The sequence below is a fragment of the Staurois parvus genome, unplaced genomic scaffold (genome assembly GCF_062004578.1).
Source record: "Staurois parvus isolate SC_StPar_1 unplaced genomic scaffold, SC_StPar_1.0 ptg000151l, whole genome shotgun sequence".
In the NCBI taxonomy this organism is placed as follows: Eukaryota; Metazoa; Chordata; class Amphibia; order Anura; family Ranidae; genus Staurois; species Staurois parvus.
The window spans coordinates 13,816,424-13,840,570 of NW_028317947.1; the positions used below are offsets into that span (position 1 = coordinate 13,816,424).

The 24,147-nt window shown below is 40.8% G+C and overlaps 1 protein-coding gene and 1 long non-coding RNA gene across 3 annotated transcripts in view; one reads left to right on the forward strand and one right to left on the reverse strand.

Annotated features, from left to right (window-relative positions):
• Positions 1–5,407: 5,407 nt before the first annotated feature.
• Positions 5,408–24,147, forward strand: part of LOC149464506 (NXPE family member 2-like) — a 95,103-nt gene continuing 76,363 nt past the window's right edge. For both annotated transcript variants that reach the window (XM_089674478.1, XM_089674479.1), the window contains exon 1: positions 5,408–5,669. In XM_089674478.1, the coding sequence (XP_089530604.1) occupies positions 5,598–5,669 (72 nt within the window). In that variant the 5' untranslated portion in view covers positions 5,408–5,597. The remainder of the gene's footprint in view (positions 5,670–24,147) is intronic.
• On the reverse strand, positions 5,489–7,444 carry LOC149464507 (uncharacterized). Its single transcript, XR_016312359.1, has 2 exons — positions 7,335–7,444; positions 5,489–5,725 (listed from the first exon to the last, which is right to left on the reverse strand). It is a non-coding gene; the product is annotated as an uncharacterized LOC149464507 (long non-coding RNA).

The window sequence follows — 24,147 nt, forward strand, 5'->3', positions numbered from 1 at the left end:
TGTGTGTGTGTGGTGGCCCAGCTGACCAGTCTGTGGAGAAACTGTTGGGTGGTGGCAAGCTACCGTTTGTTTTGTGTCTGGTGTGGGGGTGTGTGGACAGTTGAGTGATTAACTCCGGGGGTTCTAGCTTGTAGGATAGCTGGAGGAATCCTAGAAGGGTTTGCCAATTGCTAGACTGCTCCGCAACCCTTAGAGTGCACCAGATTGAATGCCTGTGTGAGGTCAGCCAACTGGATTGGAGTGGAGTCTCCCTCTAGTGGTGGTCAGAGGTAGTGCGGGCTGTGAAATTGTATCACGGCCAATCTTACATGCTCAAAGTAAGTCCCCCTCATTTCCTCTTTAACCAAAGTCAAGGCTGGATGTGCACGCCTCGGTTAGCTAGTCGCCGTGGGTGTGTGCGGTGGATCCATGACAAAGATAGAGATATCTGGTCTGCTTATCAAGGTGTCCAGGGTATTCATGTTAAAGGCATTAACTGGATTGCTGGAGATGCTCTTTCAATAGGCTGTGGTCTGGATGTATAGTACTGTAAGCAATCTCTCGATGGGATGTGAAAATTGCTGCATTGATCTGTAAATGTATACGGCTGATACGTTTACACTGTGTAAAGATGGTGGAAGTGTGTTAGACCCCTCTCCATCAAGGTTTTGAAATCAGCGTAAAACTATTTCTGTTATTAAAATGTTATGAAGAAAAGAGGGGAGCTTGGAGAGTGATAGTGTAAGAATGCAGTAAGATGTCATGAAGAAGAGCCTCTGTTTTTAATTCAATACCTTAGTCTTGTAATGAAATAGCTTACTGCTTTCACTGCACACTGTGAGCTATTCAAAGAGTGAATTAGAAACTTCAGCAAGTCAGATAGGGTCTTCTTTAGCTCCTGGCTGGAGGACCTCAAGCATTATCTAACCCAGTTCTTTCAATCACGGAGGCTCAGCATCACATGTGGACATTTCCTGGGGCAATTTGCATGCAAATGTAGTCTGTCTAAGCACTCCCACTATTCCAGGGTTGCATCCATCCATTAAGGCATATTAAGAGGAGGAGCAATCAGAGTCAAACCATAGTTCTTCTTAATGGGAATGGTGGGCAATGGAGTAGAAGCACATATGGTTCAAGGTATTTCAGAAGACTATACAGTAGTCACAACCACTGTAATAGGTTTGAGACAAATGTTACTAAACGGTTTCTGCTGGACTGGTGGTAAAAGAGGTCAATTCACACCGCATTTGCCACTGAAAAGTTTCCAGAAGATTCTGCAACACTAGACCATGTCCCTCACTCTTTTCCTACTCATCAGGAACTTTTCCTTATGCTAAGCACTATGTGAAGGGAAATGTATGTTCCTCGCCCTACATTCTGTTTTTTTTTTATATATACTCCATTTTGCTTCTCTATTTTATATTTTGTCTAGATAATCAAATGTATAGTTGTGTGTGTGTCAGTTACGTGCTATAGAACTGCAGCCACTCATCCTTTAAATCTAACTTTGCTCAAGGCATGAAAAGTAACCAATTATTTCTTTGTACTAACAGCACCTGCTTCTGCTATAATATAGTTAAAAGTTAACCACTTTTGCTTTAAGGGAAAATACCATTGGTTTCTTGTAATTGATTCAAGATCTGTGCGATATGAATTGTTACTGATGTCACGTACATAGCCTTAACAAATTACTCAGTGAAATTCCATTCCATGTTCTCCTGTTACAACTCACTGTATATAAGGAGGAAATTGTGAATAAAAAATCGGATTGTTCTCTGGAAGACCTGGCGTGCATGTGTATTTTTCATCCTCCCAGAGAATAGTCCCTTGGATCCAACGGGGGCCTAAACCTGCCAGTGGTCATTAAAGAAATATCCCTTTCACTATGTCTGTCCAACAGGCTCCTCTTCCTAACCTACCAATTGCTTGAAGTGCACCCTAATGATGTGGGATCCCGTATTTAAAAGCTAATATGTTAAGATGGTCGCCTAAACTTTCATGAGAACTCAGAATCAAATCAGATGCCTAAAAAAAAACACACACACAACAAGACTAGTGTAGCACCCTCCTTTATTTAGGTTGCTAGCTAAATTTAGTTTTTGGTTTCATTGCAGTCAGAGGAGTAGTAATCTATTGTTTTTGTCTGTTCAAGGTTTCCCAGCTAGGTGTTTGGCTTCCAGACAATAGGGCAGGGAGAGTCAAATGTATAGTATGAATGTTTATAATGCTTCAGCTAATCCCTGGAAGGAGGTATATATAAAGGTGTGCTCAAAAAAATGAACACATTGAAACTACATCAGATCTCAATGGGGAAAAATATCATGCTGAATATCTATACTGGTATGGACTGGGTAATGTGTTAGGAATTTATCACAGCTTTATGGCACATCTGTAGTTACAGCACATTTATTTATTTATTTTTATTTATTTATTTCAGGTATTTACAGTTGTGTTCAAAATAATAGCAGTCAGACATCACTAACCTGATCAATCACTGTTTTTGGTAGAAATTATATTTCTACATGGCAAATAATTTACTACTAGGTGTAGTAGAGTAATAGAAATCCAACAGACCCAACAGTCATGACATGCATGCTGCTGATTCTGTGTAATTGAATCACTAATTGAAAGGGGCATGTTCAAAATAATAGCAGTGTGCAGTTCTATTAGTGAGGTCATTCATTCTTTGAAAAACAGGTGGCAATTATTGCCCTTATTTAAAGGAAAAAAGGCAGCAAATGTTGTACATGCTGGTTACAGTGCATTTCTCTCTGAAATTCTGAGGAAAATGGGTCGTTCCAGACATTGTTCAGAAGAACAGCGTACCTTGATTAAAAAGTGAATTGGAGAGGGGAAAACATATAAAGAAGTGCAGAAAATGATAGGCTGCTCAGCTAAAATGATTGCAAATGCTTTAAAATGGCAACCAAAACCTGAAAGATGTGGAAGAAAGCGAAATACTACCATTCGAATGGATAGAAGAATAGCCAAAATGGCCAACAATCAGCTCCAGAAAGATCAAAGAAGGTGTGACGTTACCTGTGAGTACTGTTACAATTAGAAGACGCCTATGTGAAGCCAAGCTATCTGCAAGAAGCCCCCGCAAAGTCCCACTGTTGAAAAAAAGACGTGCTGAAGAGGTTACAATTTGCCAAAGAGCATATTGACTGGCCTAAAGAGAAATGGCGCAACATTTTGTGGACTGATGAAAGTAAGATTGTTCTTTTTGGGTCTAGTGGCCGGAGATAGTTTGTCAGACGACCCCAAACACTGAATTCAAGCCACAATACACTGTGAAGACAGTGAAGCATGGTGGCGCAAGCATCATGATATGGGGATGTTTCTCTTACTACGGTGTTGGGCCTATTTATCGCATACCAGGGATCATAGATCAGTTTGAGTACATCAGAATACTTGAAGAGGTCATGCTGCCTTATGCTGAAGAGGAAATGCCCTTGAAATGGGTGTTCCAACAAGACAACGACCCCAAACACACCAGTAAACGTGCAACATCTTGGTTCCAGACCAACAAGATGGACGTTATGGAGTGGCCAGCCCAATCCCCGGATCTTAATCCAATAGAAAACTTGTGGGGTGACATAAAAAATGCAGTTTCTGAGGCAAAACCAAGAAATAGAGAAGAACTGTGGAATGTAGTCCAATCATCCTGGGCTGGAACACCTGTTCACAGGTGCCAGAAGTTGGCTGACTCCATGCAACACAGATGTACAGCAGTTCTCAGAAACAGTGCGACTACAACCAAATATTCATTAAGTGATTCAAAGGAAAGCAAAATCTTCAAACATTTTTCAGTTTATATAGTGAATGTTTGAGTTTGTAAAGAAGAATACAAACACTGCTATTTTTTTGAACAGTCTAATATTCACTTTTCTTCAATTTTTTTAGAGGAACAACACAAATTTGATATATTTTTCTTCATCTTTTGATTTGGAATAGAATGTGTCGTGTTCCCAATGCATTTGTGTGTATGGAAATAAAAGCTATTAGAAGGATTTTCAGCTTTATTCACTTTTTTCAACACACCGCTATTATTTTGAACACAACTGTATATAGCACCATCAATTTCCACAGCACTTTACATATATATTGTACAGTCACATCAGTCCCTAACCCTCAAGGGGTGTACAATCTAAGGTCCCTAACTCACATTCATACATACACATACCAGGGCCAATTTAGACAGGAGCCAATTAACTTACCATGGTTGGTCTCCCCTCTGATGATGTGCATTGCACGAAAGGCCTTAGGAGGAGCCAACAGAGCGTGACATCACTGCTGCCTGGAGCCACGAGGAGGCCCGGCGGCCATCTTTACTAAGGGGTTAGTATTACTCTTTATCATTGCTGACACACATGGAGTGTATACTACCCTGTTTTATCACTGCATTTTTTGAATAAAGTCCTTTAACAATACTACACTATGGGCATCTTTTTGGCTCCCATTGGAGCTAATTAAATTCCAGGATATCCCACTACAATCCACTACCACCAGAGGGTGGGAGCCCTGTATCCAGTCTGTGCACCCATCCAACCTTAAGGGGACCTCTGGACCTGGCAGTTTTAATTACCACCAAGACAAGATTTCCTTCCTTTAGATGGATGCTCACCTAATCCACCTTCCTAACTGACCTGGTTGGATATTGATTATATGCGCACTATCTATGCGCGTCCGGTGAGTGCGCATTTCTACCATTTGCTCCTATTATCACTTGGCTTGGTTTACTGCGACATCAAGTGGATTACCTTTACATTTACCTATTTTATGAACTATTTATTTATGCGTTTATAACGAACTATTTATTCATGCGTTTACAATAATTATTTTTTTGGGACATTTTATTATATATTCGTTTACTCACATATAGCGCTGCACTTTTATTTATTTATTAATTAATTAACTTACCAGCAAGTCTTTGGAGTACCCAGAGGAAACCCATGCAGGCACAGGGAGAACATGCAAACTCCAAGCAGGTGGTGCCATGGTTGGGATTCAAACCAGCGACCCTAGTACTGCCAGGTGGAAGAGTTAACCACTCGGCCACTGTGCTGCCCTGTGAATTTGCTTCAATATAAAATTGCCAATGTGATAGAATGCATGAAGGTAAAAAATCTTCAGCCTTTAAAACCACTTTAAGGACCATCTGCCACCATCTGTGGAAAAGGGGAAGGTAGCTATTCAGAAGACCCGTGGAAAAAAGATATATATATATGTTTTTATAAGGTACATTTAAAGTGTGTATGGGGAAGGGGGGGTTCGGGGATAGCAGAGGGTGGGTTGAAGCAGCCTTCTCATTAGATCTCCAGTATCCATCAATAACTGAAATATCATGTTTGGGTGGAATGACTCTTTAATAACTTTGCTTTTTCTTATTACAGCTAGCATAGTGGAAATCTGCTGAAGCCACAAATCATATGGATGTAAACAGGATAAAGAAGCAATTCTTGGCAACCGCCTAACACAGTAAAATGACAGCCACACCCATCACAAATTGCTTCAAGTAACATTTATTACGAAGAATCTCACATGACAAAACAACATAGTTCATGGAGAACCAATGCATTATTTGACTGCCCTGCAGATTATGTGTGCCGTAAGTGATGCCCACTACCTGCTGGTCACCTTTCTGCTGGCCTTCTGCAAAGCTGAAGGTCTTCAATGCATCTGCTTCTGTAAGTAAAACCAATTTCTGCTGTGGGCAGGAGGGGGATTGATGATGGGTGGATGTCTGGTGGTACAAATGCAACATATATAAATGCTGAAAATCAAAAAATACATTTTCTTTTGTAACCATACTATCTTTTTATTATAAGAATTGTTTCATCAAAGAGGTCTCAAAGAAAAGGTCAGTTGCAGATAATGCTTCATACAGCTTCTTCTAAAGTTGAGTGCTCTCCTTTATGGAAATCTGTACGCTCAGGACATTTTTCACTGTTTAACCATTTTATCCAACTTTTAAATGAAAAGGCAATTAAACTGAATGAGGCGGGGGGAGCTGACAAGCTTTTACATTATTTTGCAAAAAAACAGGATACTCCATAACTATGTATTATAACAGGTTTCACTAATTTGCTTGTCTGTTAATTTTTTTTAAATCTTAGTTATATTTTAATTTATCTATATATTTTAATTTTCTTTGTGTTTTTATCTGCACTAGAGAGGGTTTAGGGCTGCTAAGAAAACATGAAAGTAAGAAGAACTAAAAACTGAGCGCCAGAAGACGTACAGATTACATTGCTCAAACCCAGTCTAAATTAATCTTAATTAAGAGACTGTTACATATAAAAAGAAGAAAAATGAGCGACAAAAATGTATAAAAATCAAATACGACAAAAATCAAACTACTGATCTTAGAAACCATGAAAGCACAATTCTGGTGTTCATGTATTTAAGTTAGATGTTAGTGAAAGGGAAACTATAGCAGGGGCGTCCCTAGGGTTGGTGTCACCTGGTGCAATAACACTTGGTGACACCCCCTCCGACGATCCCTGCAGGATGGATCGGATCTGTGGATTGAGCATAATGGATCAGACTCCGATCCATTATGCTCCCCAATCCGCAAATCCAATCCATCCTGCGGGGATCGTCGGCTTTCTTTACAACTTACTTTTTTGTGGAACGGGTCCGGTGCAGGGGCAGACCGACAACTCATGGGGCCCCGGGCAGTAGGGGATCATGTGGCCCCTGTGTCCTTGCCCAAACTCAAAAAAGCCTATGAAAAAGGTACCAGGGGCATCTCATGGGGCCCCCTACTGACCCCGGGCCCTCGGGCAGTGCCCGTGTTTCCAAATGGTCAGTCTGCCCCTGCTACACACTATGGGGTTTATTTACTAAAGCTGGAGAGTCCAAAATCAGACTCCCTTCTGCATAGAAACCAATCAGCTTCCAGGTTTCATTGCCAAAGCTTCATTAAACAAGCTGAGGTTAGAAGCTGATTGGTTTCTATGCAGAAGGGAGTCTGATTTTGGACTCTCCAGCTTTAGTAAATAAACCCCATAGTGTCTTATCAGGGACATTGGAAAAAGGGGAGTATCAGAGACGTCAGAATCAAACAACATTTTTACACAATGCAGAGGATTAACCCCTTAGCTACCACAGTGAGTATATCAAGCATTTCCAAATGGGCAGTCCGCCCCTGGTCCGGTGTAACCCCATGCCGTAGGTGTCACCGGTGCGGCGCACACCTCCCGCACCTGCCTCGGGACGCCACTGAACTATAGTCAAACCTTCTCTCTTTTTTTTTCAAGGACTAGAGAAAAATTATATCATGTGTTGGATTTTTAAAGCTGAACTCTTAAAAAAGTAAATATTGCTTAGATACAAGAGTGTATTCTTACTTGAATCTTGATGTACTTTGTTCATTTCTTCCAAAATCCAGCATGAAACTTTGCCTTTGTGCAGAAACGTCCTGTAATAAAGACCGGTCATTGCTGCTCTCTCTTTGTGCAGGGTGACTGGTCTTGTATCCCCCCCCTCATGTAGTTTTCAGCAGCAGACAGTAGTGGGTGGAGCCTGTTGGGTCCCTTCCATAGATCTGTTCTCTGCACAGGCTATGTACAGCACTGTGATCATGTTACTGCTATTTATACAAAGTAATATCTGGGTTTACAAAGGCATTGGGTGCACACATAGTGGATTTATAATTCTTGTGGCTACTGTACTTTAATTGCACATCTTTAATTGTTGTCCATGCCGGAGATAGTTATTCTCACTGCCCATGTAATCATACGGAACACAGAAAGTAGTAAAAATGTAAAAGTAATTCCACTTTACTTTTAAAACAGTGCTTAAAACAGAGTTTTAGCCCCCGCCACCTCCCAAAAAAAAATTAAAAGTCATCAGCTACAAATACTGTAGCTGCTAACTTTTAATATTCGGACACTTATTGTACCTATCCATGCATCCAGCAGTGTCTTCACCCAGAGCCAATTCTTCAATCGGCTGTCAGGTGCTAGCGCTGCCATCCTGACTAAGGAAAACCGGGAGTGAAGCCTTGCATTTATACATGGAGATCATATCCCCCCTTATGTATTATACATGGAGATCATATCCTCCCTTATGTATTATACATGGAGATCATATCCCCCTTATGTATTATACATGGAGATCATATCCTCCCTTATGTATTATACATGGTGATCATATCCCCCCTTATGTATTATACATGGAGATCATATCCCCCCTTATGTATTATACATGGTGATCATATCCCCCTTATGTATTATACATGGAGATCATATCCCCCCTTATGTATTATACATGGAGATCATATCCCTCCCTTATGTATTATACATGGAGATCATATCCCCCTTATGTATTATACATGGAGATCATATCCCCCTTATGTATTATACATGGTGATCATATCCCCCTTATGTATTATACATGGAGATCATATCCCCCCTTATGTATTATACATGGAGATCATATCCCCCCTTATGTATTATACATGGTGATCATATCCCCCCTTATGTATTATACATGGAGATCATATCCTCCCTTATGTATTATACATGGTGATCATATCCCCCCTTATGTATTATACATGGAGATCATATCCCCCCTTATGTATTATACATGGTGATCATATCCCCCTTATGTATTATACATGGAGATCATATCCCCCCTTATGTATTATACATGGAGATCATATCCCTCCCTTATGTATTATACATGGAGATCATATCCCCCTTATGTATTATACATGGAGATCATATCCCCCTTATGTATTATACATGGTGATCATATCCCCCTTATGTATTATACATGGTGATCATATCCCCCTTATGTATTATACATGGAGATCATATCCCCCCTTATGTATTATACATGGAGATCATATCCCCCTTATGTATCATACATGGAGATCATATCCCCCCTTATGTATTATACATGGTGATCATATCCCCCCTTATGTATTATACATGGAGATCATATCCCCCTTATGTATTATACATGGAGATCATATCCCCCTTATGTATTATACATGGAGATCATATCCCCCCTTATGTATTATACATGGAGATCATATCCCCCTTATGTATCATACATGGAGATCATATCCCCCCTTATGTATTATACATGGTGATCATATCCCCCCTTATGTATTATACATGGAGATCATATCCCCCTTATGTATTATACATGGAGATCATATCCCCCCTTATGTATTATACATGGAGATCATATCCCTCCTTATGTATTATACATGGAGATCATATCCCCCCTTATGTATTATACATGGAGATCATATCCCCCCTTATGTATTATACATGGTGATCATATCCCCCCTTATGTATTATACATGGAGATCATATCCCCCTTATGTATTATACATGGAGATCATATCCCCCTTATGTATTATACATGGAGATCATATCCCCCTTATGTATTATACATGGAGATCATATCCCCCCTTATGTATTATACATGGTGATCATATCCCCCTTATGTATTATACATGGAGATCATATCCCCCCTTATGTATTATACATGGAGATCATATCCCCCCTTAATCTCCTCTTCTCAAGAGAGAATAAATTCAGTTCCTCTAATCTTTCCTCATAGCTGATCTCCTCCATGCCTCGTATCAGTTTGGTTGTCCTTCTCTGCACTTTCTCCAGTTCCCCAATGTTCTTTTTGTGAATTGGTGCCCAAAACTGAACTGCATATTCCAGATGAGGTATTACTAATGATTTGTACAGGGGGAATATGATATCTCTCTCTCTGGAGTCTATACCTCTTTTAATACAAGAGAGGATTTTGCTCGCTTTAGAAATCGCAGTTTGGCATTGCATGCCGTTACTAAGCTTGTGATCTACCAGAACCCCCGGATCCTTCTCCGCCATTGATTCCCCCAGTTGTACCCCCCCCAGTATGTATGATGCATGCATATTCTTAGCCCCCAAGTGCAGAACCTTACATTTATCAATATTAAACCTCATTTGCCACATAGTTGCCCAATTAAACAGAGCATTGAGGTCGGCTTGTAAGTTGGAGACATCCTGTAATGATGTTATTCCACTGCACAGCTCAGTGTCATCTGCAAAGACTGAAATGGTAGCTTTAATCCCAGACCCTATATCATCTATAAATATGTTAAAAAGTAAGGGTCCCAACACTGAACCTTGGAGTACACCACTAAGAACCTTAGACCATTCAGAGTATGAATCATTAACCACTACTCTCTGAATACGATCTTTTAGCCAGTTTGTTCTGTAGACAAGTGTAAAATATTGGATTCCTATCATTTGATTTCTGGTTCTCCAGGACCAATTGTGAAAGTGAATACATCTAGTGTGAAACAGAGAGCAATAAAACCTGACTAATGTGCCTCTGTGCTCCAGTCTGTTCTTGGGCACCCAGTTATTCCCTATTAGGTACAGCCATCTTACAGTTGCAAGAAAAAGTATGTGAACCCCTTGGGATTACGTGGAGTTTTGCATGAATTGGGCATAAAATGTGCTCTGAACGTCATCTAAGTCACAACAATAGAAGAACACAGTCTGCTGAATATAATACTACACAAACATTAGATGTTGCCATGGTTTAATTGCACATAACATGTAAACATTCACAGGGCAGGGAGGAAAAAGTATGTGAACCTTTGGACTTAATAACTGGTTGACCCTCCTTTGGCAGCAATAACCTCAACCAAACATTTCCTGTAGTTGCAGATCAGACCTGCACAACGATCTGGAGTCATTTTGGACCATTCCTCTTCACAAAATTGTTTCAGTGTAGCAATATTCTTGGGATGTCTGGTGTGAATCGCTCTCTTAAGGTCATGCCACAGCATTTCAATCGGGTTGAGGTCAGGACTCTGACTGGGCCACTCCAGAAGGCGTATTCTGTGCTGTTGCAGCCATTGTTTTGTTGAATTACTTGTATGCTTTGGGTCATTGTCCTGTTGCATCACCCATCCTCTGCGGAGCTTCAGTTGGCGGACAGATGGTCGTACGTTTTCCTGCAAAATGTCTTGATAAACTCTGGAATTCATTTTCCCATCAATGACAACAATCCGTCCAGGCCCTGAGGCAGCAAAGCAGCCCCAAACCATGATGTTCCCTCCGCCATGTTTTACAGTGGGGATGAGGTTTTGATGTTGGTGTGCTGTGCCTTTTTTTCTCCACACATAGTGTTGTGTGTTCTTCCCAAACAACTCAATCTTGGTTTCATCTGTCCACAGTATATTTTGCCAGTAGTGCTGTGGAATATCCAGGTGCTCTTTTGCAAACTTCAAACGTGCTGCAATATTCTTTTTGGACAGCGATGGCTTCCTCCGTGGTGTCCTCCCATGTACTCCATTCTTGTTTAATGTTTTCCTTATTGTAGATGTGTCAACAAAAATGTCAGCATGTGCCAGAGATTTCTGTAGGTCTTTAGCTGACACTCTGGGATTCTTCTTTACCTCATGCAGCATTCTGCGCTTGCAGTCATTTTTACAGGACGACCACGCCTAGGGAGAGTAGCAACAATGCTAAACTTTCTCCATTTGTAGACAGTCTGTCTTACCGTGGACACATGAACATCAAGGCTTTTGGAGATACTTTTGTAACCCTTTCCAGCTTCATGCAAGTCAACAATTCTTGATTGTAGGTCTTCTGAGAGCTCTTTTCTGCGAGGCATGGTTCACATCAGACAGTGCTTCTTGAAACCAGTAAACCCAAAACAGGTGTGTGTTTTTTAAGGACAGGACAGCTGTCAGCAACACATCCAATATCATCACACTGATTGGAGTCAAGGTTGGCTCACTCCTGGCTTTAATTAGCTCTGGGAGAAGTCATTAAGCTAGGGCCTCACATACTTTTTCCTCCCTGCACTGTGAATGTTTACATGTTATGTGCAATTAAACCATGGCAACATCTAATGTTTGTGTAGTATTATGTTCAGCAGACTGTGTTCTTCTATTGTTGTGACTTAGATGACGTTCAGAGCACATTTTATGCCCAATTCATGCAAAACTCCACGTAATCCCAAGGGGTTCACATACTTTTTCTTGCAACTGTATCTTACATACCATCGAGAGAGCCAAGCTGGGCTGTCAACCACAGCTCACATATATGTTACTGCTCACTATGTATGTCAGAGTCCAAGGGGAGTGGTTAGAGATGGATGAATGAAGGCTTAGCTGCTGACTTCTTCAAAAAGTCAACATTTGCCTGTTTGTAACAGTACTGATGAGTTTACTTAGGCTGCATGTTTTGGGGAAAGAAACACCACTATGCACTCTTGGGGAATGGAAAGGTTCACTTAACCACTTGAGCATCTATCTGAACAACAAATTCAAGAAACTGGGAGCTATCAGCACTGAATGTTGACTAAGTGCGTACTTAATTTCCGCGAAAGTCCTCTCAGAATCTATGTTCCATTCTACTATGACTAACTTCTGGCATTTAGTTAGATCTGTCAAATGAGCCACGGGGGTGGCAAAATTTGGCACATTTCACCAGTAGTACCCAATGATAGCTAGGTATGCAGATACCTGTCTTTTCAAGACTGGGCAGAGCCAGGATTGGATAGTCATATTGCTGACCTTTGGTTTCTTCCACCTTCCTACAATGTACGTGAGGTTCTTTCAGGGACTTCTTTGTCAAAAAATAAGGGCCATGTTGTCTGAAGTACCCCCTAGTGGTGCCTACAGTGAAAACTGTCCTGAACATATTTTCTTCTCTTTTCAGCTGAATTTTCTTTTACAAAGGACTTATTGAAAGATGTTTCTTTTTTGTGCAGAAAGATACAAAAACAGGGTGTTCCTAAAGTCTGGACACATAAGCAAAATGCATATTGAGAAAAAAAAACATATAGTTAGCGATATTTCCTATGTGACCAGACTGTAGGGCACTCTGTAGACCGCATACAAAAAATCTGAAAATTTCATCTGAAATTTCATCTGACAGCTGGATAGCCAAGGAGGTTTCTGAATCAAAACAAAACCTAGAAGTGCTTGGCTGTTGATTTCTTTCTTTTTCTCACTGCTTCAGTGTGGATTCTTCCAACGGTGGTCTGTCTGCCTTTTTTCTATCCCACGTTCACTCTATCTTGGGCTAAAACCTCCATCTGGGCTATACATCTGGCCTTCTCTATTTGGGGTTCATGTTTGTGTCTCAGCCATTTTGTTTTTCACCATTGTCCTCTATTTAGTTCAAGAAGAGTTTTTTTTAGATCTCCACTGATACACGGTTTACGTCTGGCATGTATTTCCTTTTTGTTTTGTTTTTCATTATTGTCCACTATTTAGTTCAAGAAGAGTTTTTTTTAGGCCTCTACTGATACACGGTTTACGTCTGGCATGTATTTGCTTTTGTTTTTTTATTTGAATTTTGCTTTACTTTGTTTTATTTCCGCTTATATGTATTTTATGACACATACTACACGAAATCATCACTGGAAGGGGTTGGAAGGAACTTTGGGATTTTAAACTTGTCTTGTTATTAGGGATTTTGTGTTGAGAAACGAGGGCTGCACCTAGATGAAACGGCAGCCTGCGTAAATTACACTTTTGAATGTTAGCTCTGTTGCCAAGTCCTATGGAGGGCACCTATTATGGATTATTTTATAATGTGTATATATACAATAAATAATATGTATATGAGCGGTATTTTATGAAGTGACACATAACAAATACTCAATATCGTGGTGCCTTCTAATAGCAAAAATGACCATGATAACTAAAATAACCAAATATTTCCTATGTACATAGTAGCAGCTGCCCCTAATAAGTGTATACACACAAATTGAATACAAAAAATAATAAATAAAGAGGCGCTTACTCAACATAAAATTATAAACAAAATATCTGAAAAGAAGTCCAATAAAGTGCATTTCCCCACACCATAAAAACAAATGGAAGTCTTTTAAGAGGATGCTGGATCATGCCTGTTTTTCAAACCAACCTTCTTCACCACTGGAGTTAAGTAGTTAAATTCCACACTCACCAGAAAATTTTGACCCCCTGTTAGGATGGTCAAACAGTGCTAGGGCCCCCAAGCATGTTCGCTCCTGGGGTGGATCTCCAGACTTCTTTTCAATCAACAATGTCTAGCAAATGGGCTTAATAAAACAACAGATATCCATAAAAAAAGCATCTAAGTGCAGTATTTCAGAAGATCCTTGACACCAAACAAAATGTATTAAAATGTCACATGGTAAGTTGTCTCTTTATTCTTTTAGGTATTTTATTAAGACCATAACACACCAGCATCTAAAGAACCCCATTACTAAGAATCTCATTTTAATCTTAGTATTTTTAAAAAATTATATTCAAATTTATAATGCCTTCTAGTTTAGCCATTAGCAAATTTAAGGTCATTCAACTAACTTGGACTAAGGGGGTATGAGGGCTTGCAAAACACTGACTATTAGGGGCCATTGAGGTAAATAATAAAATTGGAAAGATTGTGGTTGAATGAAAGGGCATGGTGGCACAAATAAAATTACAGCCTTTAGAAGATGGGGTTGGGGAACAAGAGGAATAGATTAGGGAGTATGTTTAAAAGATTCAGAGTTCTGAATAAATGAATGAATAGAGACCCATTGAGGAGATTTCCCTTCACTTCCTTTGCCCTACAAATATCAGGAAGTGAAAGAAAATATCTTAAAAATAACTCCCCGACTTGTTTTCGGGGTTGTCAAGAAATAGGCACCATGGCTCATATTTGGTGGACTTGCCCCAAGGTTTGCAGACTGTGGATTTGGGTATACGCCCTTCTCCACGCTATGTTTCACACAAACATTAAGCGCAACCCATATGAGGAGCTATTATTTAAACCAATAGTAGGCCTACTTGGTCCTGAGCGGAAGCTGGCATCGCATCTATTTATGGCTACCAAATTAACGATCACAAGAGCTTGGAAAACCCCTCTTCTTAGCTTCAAGGCAGTTAAGAACCGGATGAATTTTATGATGGTTAATGTGAAGCTAACGGCTGTACCGTTGGACACCCACCCAAAGTTTCTGCAGACCTGGTGCCCCTGGATTGATGTGGCTCAGCCCAGTGGTGTATTTAGTTTTTTTCTTCCCCCTGGAGAGAGCCTGACACTGACCAACACCAGACTCCTACCCCCCCTCCTTCATAGAGAGCCTGACAGTGACCACCAACAACACCCCTGCCCCCCTCACCTGAGAGAGCCTTCCACTAACACCCCCCCCCCCCGGCAGCAGAGAGGAGGACGCTCATCTACACAGCTCCGGACAACCCCCAGGAACGAGATTCGGGGTCTGCATACATCTTCAAGCAGCCCGCAGCCTCTTTCGGATCCCAACTGGTCCCCATGCCACATATGTCCCTTCTTCCTGGGGGGGTTCTGCCCCCCTGAAAAATGCCGCCCTAGGCAAATGCCGGCTCAGCCGGCTAGGTTTGATCAGACCCTTCTGTCGATATAAGACTCTTCTGGCATGATCCCCTGAAACCCTTTCTTTTTCTTTGCTTTCCTCATTTTTCCTTTTTTTTTTGTTTCTTCTGTTCTGTTAGTTCTCATGATATTTGCGCTGATTGTAATACCCCTAGAGAATCATACTAGCAATATTTTAAATACCTGTCGGACTTTCTCGAGAGTCCTAGGTGTAGAATACTGATATGCATTCAGTGAGGCTCCGTGTTCAGCTTTCCCTACCCTTTGTATGTGGTTCTTGTGATTATCTTTGGCAATCACTTATTAGCTCATTGGTCTCTATTTGTTTGCCATTGCAAATTATAAGGTTTCATTTCATATCTTTATGTACTGTGATTATGTACTCAGTTTATCCCTCTGTCAATACCTCAGTGCATTTGTTATGTCCTTCATCAGAAGAACTGTATTTCTTGTTCTTTTGCGGCAGTGATCTTGTCTTTGACTGTTTCTTTGATGTTGTATTGTCTGTAATAAAATCCATTGTAAAAGAAAATATCTTAAAAATAAGGCAAACCTTCTTTTAGTTCAGGGGTATTGAATTAAAATTCATGGAGATCCCACCAGTAAAATGTTCTTCCAGAAGAGGTCCAAACCTCATGTTCTTCCAGCCCTCTCCATCATTTTGAGTCAAGGTCGGCATTAGGGTAAGACAAAGGTCTTCTATGTTTTTTATGAAAAATATGGGGCTACTTTACTGTGGCCAGTGGTGACTATGATGATGTTATATGACCGGCTGCAACAGACAGACATGCTGAATCATCCAAAGCCACCGCATCCCATCACGACCCGTAACAGAGGAAGTTTTTCTGTTTTTGAACAGCAAATTTCATTTATCTTGTTACCTTGTTAGAACTTTAGTCAAAGACATGTTTTGCTGAAGAAATAGTTTTGCAATGCGTATCATGAAAACCATGCTTGTGTTAGCAAATGTCAATGGTGCCATTGTCCTCAAAAGTCATGAACTCAGAAGAATTAACTGAGAATTTTCTAGTGCTGTTTCCATATGTTGTATAAACAACAAGCTATAATATGATTCCTTTACATATTAGTCCTCATGCACACTGGACGTTTTTACAGCAGCTCTTTTTGGCTTTTGACGTTTTTTTCTACAGCCAGTAAACCCCCCAGCATGTTATCCTATGTGTCCAGGCACACATAGACTGTAATCAACGTTTTTTGGCTGGGACGTTTTATGGCTGGAAAAAAAACCCAGGACTAGTGGGTTTCTAGAGTTGTTTTTTAGCTGTAAAAACGCTGAAAAATGCATAAAAATGTGGTAAAACGCCGCAAACCAGCATTTTGGGACTTTTTTTGACCAAAAAATATTTTGCTAAAAACCGCAAACGTGGGAAAACGCAGCTAAACGCAACAAAACTCTGCTAAACGCTAATGCAAAAAGACTAAAAAACCTGAAAAACTCATGTTTTTAACATGACTGTACACAGCTAACGTTAACAGCGTTATCAAAATGTACAGTATGCATGAGAACTTATGGAGCCAACAATCTTTTTTCGAAGCTGTAGAGAAAATTGAACTGATTTGCTAAAGGAGTAGGGAACTTTAATTATGAAAAATTAATATAAGTGAAATATTCTCTGCACAAATTGTTAATAATGTATATCACCTGCTATTAAGTGCAAACCCTACTAGTGTCAACTAACATATCAAGTATTGCAGCTCAGATATTCGTATATTACTCTTGAGGAAGCCACAAGGATGGTGACGAAACGCGTTGTGGCAGAGCTTAATGACGCCATCGCACTACCTGGAAGTAGCCGCATTGGATGGTTTTCAAGTTGAACCCAGAGTTTCACATCTTAAGGGGGCAATACACCTTATTATTTTAAAGTGACTTTATGGTGGTGCACTGGTTGAATGGTGCATTAGAGCAGGTGAATGTCATTCTAGCCTTTTATTAAAATGAAGTGATAAGGCACTATGTGAGCTTTCTTATTTTTTTTTGAGCAGGGAGCAGGGGCGGACTGACCATTTGGAAACTCGGGCACTGCCGAGGGCCCGGGGTCAGTAGGGGGCCCCATGAGATGCCCCTGGTACCTTTTTCATAGGCTTTTTTGAGTTTGGGCAAGGACATGGGCCCCATGATCCCCTATTGCCCGGGGGGCCCCATGAGTTGTCAGTCCGACCCTGCCTTCCAGGCAACCAGAGGCACCCGACAGAGCTGTCTCCTATCCCCGGGGCTATTTGCTTTGATGATTGAGCCACTAGCTGCAGTTCTGTGGGTGTCACCGGAGTATCTAATATCTAATCCGGTGATACACTGAGGTTGGCCTGATAGTGAGCACACATGAGGACCCCCAGAGCAAGCAGCTTGCTGTAGTGGCACTCAGCAGGGAAGAGGGGCCAGGAGTACTAGCCGGGGACCTGAGCAGGATCGGGGCTGCTCTGTGCAAAACAATTGCACAGAGCAGGTAATTATAGCATGTTTGTAATTTAAAAAAAAACCCACAAAACATCTGAACCTTTAGTATCGCTTTAAGGTTTTCTAATTTACATAAACTTCTGTAATTCAAAATGTGCTAAAACAGTGTCAGCTCAAAATGGAATGGCATTTTGTAATTCTAACATTACAGCCTGACAGGGCTTTTAGCATGCATTTTTAACAGGCAGCATCTGAGATCAGTGGGGCTGCACTGCAACCGTGAGCCAAAAACTTGGCTTGCAGTTGCAGCAAGGGCACGCAATGTAAATTTGCCATTAAAAAATTAACCATACCTTTAACCCCGACCATTTCTTCCTAAAGTTATGTGATCAGTAAATCAGACATGTGATCACATTGCTTTGTTTATAAACAACAACAAGATGTCCCAGCTAGAGGCACTGCGTGATGCCTGCTTTAGATAGGAACTTTTTTTTTAAATCTAAAATCAAATGCTACTATCAATTTAATTTCATTAAAAATAAAATTAATCATTTCAGTGAAAAATCGAGCTTCGCCCAATTGCATAAGTGTTCTGCTTAGCGACAAATTCGCTAAAAATACACACAGAGCACATAACTTGACTGTATAGTTCCTCTCAATGATTTTTCTATCCTGTTTGGTAATACTTAGTCTGGAACCCGATCTCCTGTTTACACAACTTTGCAAATATACAGTTCAGGGTCCCTCAAGCTATCACCTGCCATATGCAAACATGGAAGATTTGTATACCTTAACACCAACATCCATTGCAATTATCTGCTTACTTAAGAAATTCATTATGCTATTATTTACATGCATATATTTAGGTTAATCACAAAGTGTTGTCTATTTATCTGAACAATTCAATTATAGCTAGTTTGACTGGTTCCCAATCACGCCATAGCCGAAAGACGGCTACAGCGCAGTTGTTTAATCCTGGGACGACGACCATGGATGTCATTCCAGGACACGCACCCCTGCGCGCCCCCAGCAGTGTGCATCCGGCCCCGTCGGTGATCGTTGTGTCCTTCGGAAACAGCTGATACATGGTGCGATATACAGCCAATCACGGTGGCTTTTTACCCCGTCATCAGCCGTGTCCAAAGACAAAGCGCTCACCGGGTAAATACAGTTGTCAGTTATTGGCTGCATTTTCCTCACGCTGTCACAGAACCTGTGATTGTCAGGGAAGGGATCAGCACTGATGATCAGGGCACTGATGATCAGTGTGCTGATGATCAGTGCCCAGCAGTGCCACCCACCTGTGTCCAGCAGTGCTGCCCACCTCCATCAGTGCCACCCACCTGTGCCACACACCTGTTCCACTCAGCAGTGCCACTCACCTGTGCCCAGCAGTGCCACCCATCAGTGCTGCCCAGCAGTGCTGCCTATCAGTGCCACCTATCAGTGCCTCCTATCAGTGCCCATCAGTGCTGCCTATCAGTGCCACCTATCAGTGCCTCCTATCAGTGCCACCTCATCAGTGCCCATCAGTGCTGCCTATCCGTGCTCATCAGTGCTGCCTATCAGTGCCACCTATCAGTGCCTCCTATCAGTGCCACCTATCAGTGCCACCTCATCAGTGCCCATCAGTGCTGCCTATCCGTGCCCATCAGTGCTGCCTATCAGTGCCCATCAGTGCTGCCTATCCGTGTCCATCAGTGCTGCCTATCAGTGCCACCTATCAGTGCCTGCTATCAGTGCCCATCAGTGCTGCCTATCAGTGCCTATCAGTGCTGCCTATCCGTGCCTATCAGTTCTGCCTATCAGTGCAGCCTCATCAACGCACATCAGTGAAGAAGAAAAATTACCTGTTTGCAAAATTTTATAATAGATACAAAGAAAAACTTTTTTTTTTCAAATTTTTTTGCTCTTTTTTTGTTTATAGTGCAAAAAACTAAAACACCCGGCGGTGAGTACATACCACCAAAAGGAAGCTCTATTTGTGTGAAAAAAATTACAAAAATTTCATATGGGTACACGTTGCATGATCGCGCAATTGTCATTCAAAGTGTGACAGCGCTGAAAGCTAAAAATTGTCCTGGGCAGGAAGGGGGTAGAAGTGCCCGGTAGACAAGTGGTTAATATATATATATCTCGGCAGAAAAAAACAGTGCCAAAAGTTGAGCGACATCCAAAATAATTAACTCAGACAATTATCTTATTATTAAAAATCAAGAAGTGACTCCTAAAAAAGAAAAAGCTGTTTTCCTTTCCTCTGCTATGCCAAGTAATTAGAATGGGAATAGATCCAACATTAGTAGTAGGAATGTGGAATAGGAAAAATGTTGCAATTTTGTCTATATAAGTCAGTAACAAAGAAATAACTGTGAACAAATCCTTCCCATAATAGAGAGGCAGTAACATTTTCAAAAAAGTGATGTCAGTGACAGTAATGGCAGTCTCCATGTTTTTATTAGGGTGGGTCTTCACCCTCCAGAGGATTTACCCCCCATTCCTGACCAGGCCAAGTTTTGCAATACGGCACTGCATTACTTTATCTGACAATTGCGTGGTCATGCAACGCTGCACTCAAATTAAATTTGCATCCTTTTTTTCCCCACAAATAGAGATTTTCTTTCTGTGGTATTTGATCACCTCTGAGTTTTTCTTATTTTTTGCTCTATAAACAAAAAAAGACCTACAATTTTGAAAAAAAAACAAACAATATTTTTTAACTTTTTGCTATAAAACATATCCAATAAAAAAAATTCATTTCTTCATAAATTTAGGCTAAAATGTATTCTGCTACGTCTTTGCTTATTTTTTTATTTATTTATTTATTATTATTTATTTATTTCAGGTACTTTTATAGAGCTGTCAATTTAGACAGCGCTTTACACATATATATATATATATATATATATATATATATACAGTGAGGAACAGAAGTATTTGAACACCCTGCGATTTTGCAAGTTCTCCCACTTAGAAATCATGGAGGGGTCTGAAATTCACATTGTAGGTGCATTCCCACTCTGAGAGACAGAATTTGAAAAATAAATTCAGGAAATCACATTGTATGATTTTTAAAGAATTTATTTGTCTTGCACTGCTGAACATAAGTATTTGAACACCTATGAAACAGCAAGAATTCTGGCTCTCAAAGACCTGTTACTGCGCCTTTAAAAAGTCCACCTCTACTCCACTCATTAATCTAACTTAGTAGCACCTGTCTGAGCTCTTTAAAGACACCTGTCCACCCCACAGTCAGTCAGACACCAACTACTACCATGGGCAAGACCAAAGAGCTGTCAAAAAGACACCAGAGACAAAATTGTGGCCCTCCACAAGGCTGGAAAGGGCTACAGGGCAATTGCCAAGCAGCTTGGTGAAAATAGATCAACTGTTGGAGCAATTGTTAGAAAATGGAAGAGGCTAAAGATGACTGTCAGTCTCCCTCGGACTGGGGCTCCATGCAAGATCTCACCTCGTGGGGTATCACTGATGATAAGAAAGGTGAGGAATAAGCCCAGAACTACAAGGGAGGAGCTGGTCAATGACATGAAGAGAGCTGGGACCACAGTTTCTGTTGGTTATGTGTTATAGAAGACACTGGTAGTGATAGCAGAATTCAGGCTTTACTTGTGTGGCTTAAGTTACAAACATACAGAGCACATTTCTCAGCAGACATATATTACAGCAGACATTACTTCCTGAAGAGATGATAGAGAAAAGGAAAGTATCAGCAAGTTTTACACATACACAACTAGTAACCTTTAGCGTACAGTGCCATCTACTGGTCAAGTGATATTACCACAGAATACTGTATATAGTACATTATAGCACATGCTGTTGCATTCCCAACACCCCTTCTCAACGGCATGTGCATAATTATACGACATTTAGTCTCTTTTGTAGAAACCAATAACGTTCCCTTGGCAAAGGTTTGGTGAGTGCGTCTGCAGTCATCTCCTCTGATGGGCAGTACTGGATGTCGATAACCCCTTGTTCTTGCATGTCTCTGAGCAGATGATATCTTACATCAATGTGCTTGGTTCTTGGGTTAATCTTCTCAGAGTGTGTAAGCTTTATGCATCCCTGATTGTCTTCAAAGATGGGTGTGGGTTGTGACATATTCAGTCCCATGTCAAGTAGAAGTTGACGAATCCAAATGGCTTCTTGACATGCATGTGCTACTGCTATGTATTCCGCTTCAGTTGAAGAGAGTGCAACAGTCACTTGTTTCCGATGGTTTTGCGACCAGGAGGGAGTTCTGTTAGTGACCGAGTTTTATTTTCTTGAAGTGATTTTATTTCTTCAGCTGCTTTTCTCCACTGATCGGCTTCCCTTCTCGGCAAAGTTTCTGTCTTCCCAGGATGTTGGCTCCTGTGTTTGATGTGTTTTAGCAGCGTATGATAACCTGCGGGGTGGTATCCCTTTTGTCATTCGAGAGGATCTTCTGATTTCTTGTTGTTCAGTGGGTTCTATTGGCTCGTTGATTGTAAGTTCCACTTCTTCTTGTTCTGGCTCTTGTCCTGCTTCGCATGAATCAGTGTCTCTTGACGATTTAGTGTGTAAATCTCCACATTTTTCAAGAATTGTATTATCTGGTGCTTCACTTTCATCAAAATAAACACTGCGGCTTACTGTGACCTTGTTGGTCTTTGGACAAAGGATTCTATATCCCTTACTCTGCTCACTGTAGCCAACCAGAATGCCTTCTATGGCTTTGTTCTCCAACTTGGAGCGTTTCTGACTTGGAATGTGGGCATATGCTTTACAGCCAAATACTCTGATGTGTCCTACGTTAGGTTTTGATCCATTCCACATTTCATATGGTGTACTCTCAATAGCTTTTGATGGGAGCCTGTTTTGTAGGTATGTTGCAGTCATTATTGCTTCTCCCCAGTATTTGTTAGGTAAGGCAGCGTCCGTAATCATACATCTTGTCATTTCTACAAGAGTGCGATTCTTTCTTTCCGCTACACCGTTTTGCTCAGGAGTGTATGGTACAGTTGTTTGGTGTATAATACCTTGTTTCTTTAGGTATGATTCCATCTCTTTATTCATATATTCCCCTCCATTGTCAGTGCGTATTATTCCAGGTTTCCTTTGAAACTTGTTGCTTGTCATAGCTACAAAATCTTGAAGTTTTTCTAATGTCTCACTTTTGTGCTTCATTAGATACGTTATTGTGTACCTGGAATAATCATCGATGAAAGTCAGTAAATATCTGTTCCCGCCAGGTGTGATGGTTTTCATTGGTCCGCACACATCACTGTGTATCAGTTCCATGGGTTTAATGGGTTTACTCTGACTGGTCTGTGGAAGAGAGGTTCGGGTGGCCTTTGCTTTGATGCAACACGTGCACTTGCTGAGTGTGTGGCAAGGCAATATTTTCATGTTTTCTGATAGACCTCTCTTTGCAAAGTCCTTTATAGCTTCTGGGTTTCAATGCCCCAATCTTCTATGCCACAGGTGGATGCACTTGTCATGTGGGTTATGAGTTGCCGCATTAGCCTTCTCGCTTTCAGTGATGATTTTGTACAGATGTTCATTTAATCTTCCTCTTGCTAAAATTTGCTTTCCATTTTGAATTGTGCATTCATTACCTCTGAACTGGACAGTGAGTCCATTGCTTGCAAGGGTTTTAACTGATAGGAGGCTTCCTTCTAGGCTTGGAACATATAGAACATTCTTTACAAGGATGCTCTGCTTGCCCCCTGATGGTGTTTTGCAGTTCAGAAATCCCTGACCTTTACCTTCCGCTGTAATACTTTTCCCATTTGCTAGGAAGACTTTATCTTTTACACTAAAATCAATTTCTGTGAAGAATGTCTCGTCGCTTGTCATGTGACTTGTTGCCCCTGAATCAATGTACCATCCGTGTGAGGTACTATTCTGAGTTACTTTAAAAGTACCACTCCATGATGCACTTTCATTTTCTTTCATGACTGCTTTAGCTCTTTCTCTTGTGGGTAGCTCCCACTTTCGCTGCTCAGCTTTCCAGATTGAACAGTTCTTTTTCAGGTGACTGGCCTTTTTGCAGCGAAAACATACCCTGGTTTCTTTGCTTTGTCTTATGCCTTCATGCACCTTCAGAGCTGCCTCTGGTCTCTCGTTCTCTTCACTATGCAAATTTTTCTTTCTTCTGCTGTATTCATCAATTAATTTTCCCTTAACATATTCTAGCGTCAGTTCAGTTTCCGGTCTAGTTTCTAGAGCATTTATAAGGGCACTGTATGATTCTGGAAGGCTGCACAGAAGTATTGACAGAACATGGTTGCCTTTTATTTCTTCACCTATTGCACCCAGCTGGTCCACAATTTCTAGCATAGCATTTACATGTTCACCCATTTCCTGCCCTTTTTTCAGCCTCATCTTATACAGTTTGCG